This window comes from Loa loa, assembly GCF_000183805.2.
Source record: "Loa loa unplaced genomic scaffold supercont3.1, whole genome shotgun sequence".
Classification (NCBI taxonomy): domain Eukaryota; kingdom Metazoa; phylum Nematoda; class Chromadorea; order Rhabditida; family Onchocercidae; genus Loa; species Loa loa.
In genome coordinates, this window is record NW_018108181.1 from 1,232,318 (window position 1) to 1,238,591 (window position 6,274).

At 33.3% G+C, this 6,274-nt stretch overlaps 1 protein-coding gene across 1 annotated transcript; it reads right to left on the bottom strand.

Moving 5' to 3' along the window:
* Positions 1 to 494: 494 nt before the first annotated feature.
* Positions 495 to 5,288, bottom strand: LOAG_03105 (xanthine/uracil permease). The gene is made up of 12 exons (XM_003138637.2): positions 5,137 to 5,288; positions 4,398 to 4,558; positions 3,976 to 4,111; positions 3,389 to 3,567; positions 2,962 to 3,079; positions 2,657 to 2,804; positions 2,277 to 2,432; positions 2,080 to 2,168; positions 1,654 to 1,821; positions 1,327 to 1,426; positions 1,125 to 1,220; positions 495 to 786 (listed from the first exon to the last, which is right to left on the bottom strand). The coding sequence occupies exons 1-12, from the start codon at positions 5,275 to 5,277 to the stop codon at positions 596 to 598; spliced, it is 1,683 nt and encodes a 560-aa protein (XP_003138685.1). The 5' UTR covers positions 5,278 to 5,288; the 3' UTR covers positions 495 to 595.
* Positions 5,289 to 6,274: the final 986 nt, after the last annotated feature.

Here is a 6,274-nt window from a genome sequence, read left to right on the forward strand (position 1 = left end):
GTGTAATGTATCGTAGAAAAGAAGACCATAAAGAGGGAGATCAGTAATGTATTGGAGAGAAGGAATATGATATTGTAAGTAAAGAATGGGAAGATTGGAAGCAAAGGATCAAGAAAGTATCTTATTTCCATTTCATTACAGTTACATGGTTCCAATATGCTGCAAATTCGCATAAATTCATCGATTTAGCCCATAACTCTTTACTGTTTGCATGATATGTAAGAATTTTGACAAAAATGGCAAAATTCTAACAAAATTTATTGCTTGAAAGTGGAAAAGTAAAAACTTTGATTTAAAAAATTACTCTGAGGAGCGATTTTTTGAAGAGTGAATAGAGAAGTCTGTTTTGGAGAAGTCCCAGATATGCCAGCAAAGTATTGATCGGTAGTGATCAAACGTTTTAATCAAGGGCGGATAAGTGATTCATTTGTAAAGACAGTCATCAACTTCTTTTAAAAGGCACCCATGGAAAATTCTCATGGGCTTTCTATTCATCGATTCAGTTCACAATTTTAGAAAAATTCCCGGAATATTTCACAATTTTCAATGGATTTCACCAGTTTCACTCCTCGATACCCTCCATAACCTTTCATCATCACGGCAATGAGTCATTCACACGATTAGTAATTTTCTTTTCTTTCGGTATGAACGGCATCACTTTCAGATAAGAAGCTTTCTCGATTAGTTTCATCATACAAACTGGGAATGAGTACACGTCATAGTTATTTTCGCCCAGCTCATGTGCTAAGCCACGTGAACGTAGACCACGTTGCTCTCGAGTAGCACCTATAATGAATTACTTTAGTTGATGGTTCTATATCAAGACTTGGAGGTTTTTTAAAAACAAAACAATTAAATGGCTGCCAACCACAAAGTTTTTCAAGGTTCTTATGCTTGGCTTTAATGCAGTCTCCTCTTCAACAAAAAATTTACTTTATCAAATAACACGATAAATTCGACATTGTGGACAAGTGTTATTCTAGCAATTTCGTCTGACCAATATAATATGAACTGTTGGATTGTCTCATTAACGAGCAGGCAATCATCGTATTCAAATTTATTGAATTTCTAATAAGATTCTCCTGGAATACACTACTACTACTACTACTGTAATTCGAAATTACCTGAGACGGTATTATCAAGAACACACGCGACAAATGCGCCAACAAACATCGGTAATGTAAGAAGAACTGTAAGCACCTGATCGATCACTGCAACCCCTGAATAAATGCGACAAGTAGGTAGAAAGGATTGGCTTTTATAAAACAGAATAAATTAATACAAAATAATCGAAGAAACCATAAGAAAGAATGAAAAAAGTGGAACCTGTACTGATAGGATTCTCTCGGAAATAACTTGGCACAATCATCCCAACCATTATCGAGAATCCTAGTACTGCTATGTTCCGTGTACATTTCAAATCGACCTGAAATAATATACGAAGCGGGATAATTTCTAAGAACATATTTCCGAACATTCAAAGAAGACACAAAGCTAATGTAACGCTTTCTGCATCAATATATTGATATTAGTTTCATGTTTAACTAAGCTAGAAGTTTGATCCCACCATTTACCTCAGTGAGCGTAATGAATCATCCTAATAATATATAAAGGTTAAAGGGGCTTTTAGGATTTAAATTTTGCAAACTATACCTGTTGGATATTAGCTATTGCTACACCACCAACCATTGCCATGCTACTAGCCAAAATACCACCAACCAGTGGATCTGGGATCGTTGACAATAGTGCGCCGATTTTCGTAAAAACGCCCAACAGGATAAGTATGACTCCAGCTAATACCATTGTAAAGCGACTTGCTACCTGAGGCCGTACTAATGAATTGGAGAGATGATAATTAGACAATTGATAAGCAAAGAGACAATAAAGTAAGCAATTATGTGTTAATGGTATCCAGCGAATTTTCATTTACAGTGTAGATGCATTAAAAAATAATGATTGACGAAAGAAAGAAAAATAAACGGTACCAAACACCTTCACGCTAGTCAGGATGAAAAAAAAGATTTTAAAAATGATAAAGTTCAAGAAACCATTATTAATCATTGAGAAGAATTTGCTTACTCGAGTGACACCAATGACACCAATATTTTCCGTGTGCGTTGTCATACCAACACCTGGACCAAGCAGCCCAGCTAGTAAGGAACCACAACCTGAATTCTTCTACAGCTAACAAAGTTCAGTAAATATCTAGTATTATTTAAAATAAATTTGCATTTAAAATTTAAAGAATTGTTGAGAAAGTATTAGTTCGATATTACCTTCAGCCAGAATACCACGATTGATTGCATGCGAAGGTGGTGAACGTTCTTCGGAAACCCGCGCCGCTGCATGATAGTCACCGACCGATTCGAAGACTGATGTTAACGCCGAAATAACGAATGCACAGAAAAGTCCAGTATGAAATTGCGGAACACCTAATTGAAATAAAAGTAAATAATGGAAGTAAATGCATCAAATAGACTACTGCTAGGTGACAGTGAAAACAAGTCAATCGTTTTTAACCCATTTCGCCAAATTTGCAAAATCCAATAGTGAGAGGTCTAAAAATCATTTTTAAAATTATCTTGCAGAAATTAGAAAAGGTTACTTTGGAGAACATTATGGAATATGGTAAGTTATTTCGGAATTTAAATCTAACCGAGATATGGAAACCGAAACCATTCCGCATGCTTGATTACGGCAATTGTTTCGTTCTTATCCAATCGAGCAGCACTATCGGGTGCCGTTAAATTTGTCAACGTAAGAAACAAACAAAAGCCCCAAGAAGTCAATATAGCAATCAAGTACTGAAACACCATCTTAGTTGACGAATTCATAATTTATTTTCAACCCTTAAATTCGACGAAACTCCTCAAAATCCAGTAAGTTGTTAATAAATAACATTCAAACATCCAGTATCTAATACAAACTTTTCTCCACACTTCTACAACCATCAAAATTTACCGGATACTGGCCGAAAATATTGGTTCGAACGATAGCGAAACGATTATTTTTATAGCCAAGTGTAGGCACTTTCCAATCCGCCAGATACAAAATCGTAGCAAACAAAGCAGCTGCTTGTCTAAATTTAAAGTTTAAATTCGATTTATAGTTGAAGTACGGACAGACATTGAGGATACATGTATAACAAGGAACATATATTATATTGCAGCAGTGAACATTAAGACTTTCCACTTCTGTTGAATTAGCTAACTAAGCCTTCTCAAGTCTCTGACTTCTAATTTCATACTTTCCTGAATAACTAAGAGTTAATCATTACCTCCTTTTTCCCATCTTCCATTCTCAAAAGCCAGAAATTTAAAAAGAAAATTCATAGTTTCTAAGACTCGTTGAAATCTAAAAATTTTTTAGATATTTATAAAAAACTTACATTACAGCAACCCAATGTTTCGAAATCCGTTCAACGCATAGATCAACTGCACTAAGTACGAGGAGTAACATAAGTGGTGATACGGTGATTGGTCCAATAAATTTTGTTAATATGCCAACTATACCCGTCACACCAATTATCATTGGTATTAGAGAGGATGCCATTAAGCATCCTTGAATCTACATATTCATTTATACTTTTATCTACTTTCATGAATTTTCTCTGTTCGTAACACTCTACCAGCTCAACGATAAGCTTATTTAACTTCCCATTTGTTTTGTTATTTAATTACTATTACTTATCCCATGCTCATCCAGTTGTCACATTTCACAATCTTCTAGAGTCTAACAGGTTATATATGTCCATATTACTAAAAATTGAAGCTTTATAAGTCTATATCAGAGATGATATGAGTCAAAATAAACAGGTAAAGACAGAGGAGACAATATATCTAGGAATAAAAACATTATGTAGCTGAAAACAATGTCACATAAAAAGTATTCCTTTTTTCCTAAAATATGATAGCATGGAATATAAAGTAAATGAAAAAAAAAAACTAAATCAAAGGTTTAAGTTAAGATGCTTACAATGGCAAGTTTATTCTGATAAACAGAAGCAGCCACAACATCATCATCCGTAAAAATACATTTATATTCGGGTAACTGCATGAATACCTGGATTGATGGAATATATGCAAATGCTGTGCCTTGTAAAAGTGCTAACCTGAAATATTTCCTTATTACTGTTCTCATGTAATTGCATAGTTATTTCAAATCTTTTGCTTATTATATTCATACGATCAGTTTGAAATTCAAGAAGTATAATCCTTTTTTTTTGTATTTAAGAAATATAATTTTCTAGCAGCCTTGTAACTATGAAAGAATACGTATTACTAAATCAATCATTAAATTCCAATCAATTACATACTTTTCAAGCACAATGTGCCGGGTCGTATTGCAATGCAGTGCAATGTCCGCTTCGGGCTACTCTCAATTTAAAGAAAAAGAACCTTGTCCCAAACACTGTCTGAATGATGGTTGATATGCCACTAACGACGAAAGTTGACGAAATAAGCAGTACTCGTAGTGTGTATACATCGCGACCAGCACAAAGTTCATTTGACAGGATAAAAGGAATTGTTAAAAGAGCGCTTACACATACCATTACTTGCTGAAAGTTCATTAGCTTATAAAAAGCAATGTATTACTACAGGTCCATTTGGTCCTGCAAACGTAATGGCATTCATAAACTACCATCTTAACTATCATTAACTTAAGGTGGCTGCAAAGGTTATGGATGAGATGAGACCAAAACATTAGTTCTTTGTTCTAAATCACGGATTTGTGCCAGATCATCCCACCTTTAATTAGATAAACATTTATAACACAGAGGGGATCTCAATTATCAAAATCCTCGAACATATTTCTGTTTTAATTGACAAAATCCCAAATTTTCGAAGGGATTTTAAATCTAAAAAAGGATATTGAACAATGAAAATTGTCTAAGTTTTAACCCACTCACACTTGAACGATACTATCCCGTAATTCTGTTCTCGAAACTTTGATTCAAAAAAGTGACTCCACATACTGGAAAGTAAATTAGGAATGATCCGAAACGTTCATGCCTTAAAAGATTGCCTATTGCAAACCGTATAGGTAAATATAAATTAGACAGAATAAATCATATTTTAAGGAATGGAAAATTTAAAACAAAGGAAATGTACAATTGTAATAAAAAAGTGCACTTACCTGCAATGCAAAAAGTAACGCAAGTAAAATAGGGGGATTCTCATTGGCTTTGTAAAAACGTCTCTTACGTGTCACTTCGATTACATTCACCGGTATTTCCTTCACATCTTTCTCCATAGATTCATCTTCCATTTCGTTCATTTCCTTACTCTATTAATCATTTAAATTTTTCTTTTAGTTTTATTTAAATTGTTGAAAATAAACGCGTAACTTGAGAGCATTACATATTGCTGTCAATAGCCAAATACAAAGAAAGCTAAATCTTTCTCAGATATAAGAGAAGGAGGAAAAATAACCGTATGAACTATAACCTGATATTTGTGTAAACTTTTTTCTTTGGTATGTTTGCGTCATAATTTATTTTATTGACTAATATACTGAAGACTTAAAACAATAGACGGAATTCGCGTATCTTTCATTTAGAAATTAGTTTCTAGCAAAGGCATTTACACAGTAGGCCATGGTTGTCTTAGATTCTTAATTATTTTTAGATGAATGATATATACTGTCACTAACATATTAAAGACAATCGGGCAGATAAAAGGAGTAATAATCAATGAATCGAAAAGATCAGTAAAGATAAAAATAATCACATATTTTAATCATTTCTTATCAAATTTATTTTTAATTTTATTGATATCTTCCTCTAGAAAAAGCATTTACACAGTACGCCATGGCTGTCTTTATTCAAATTGTAATGACTAACGTTATGGATAGGGAAAAACTTTCACATAAATTGGATAAGTAACAACAAATTTCAGCAATAAAATCAACTGCTATACGAATACGACTGCACTCATGCACGAAGTACAATTCACTACAAGATCGATGAAAATACTGCATTGACAAAAGATGAGATGAAAAGCTACTGAAAGGTCAGGAAGGGTTGTGTCATCCTGTTATTTATTGAACATTTTGTTGCGCAGATATGATTTTTCGCTTGGTATTAGTCAAATTGATGATCTAAGGCAAATCAGTCATCAACCTATTTACCAAGAACTATTATTTACCATTCAAAGATTTTTTTCTGCAACAAATCATCTGATCCTTAGAATTCAAGCAGAAATAGATTTTAATCTTCACATACAACATATAATGCATATAATGCATATATATATATATATATATATATATATAT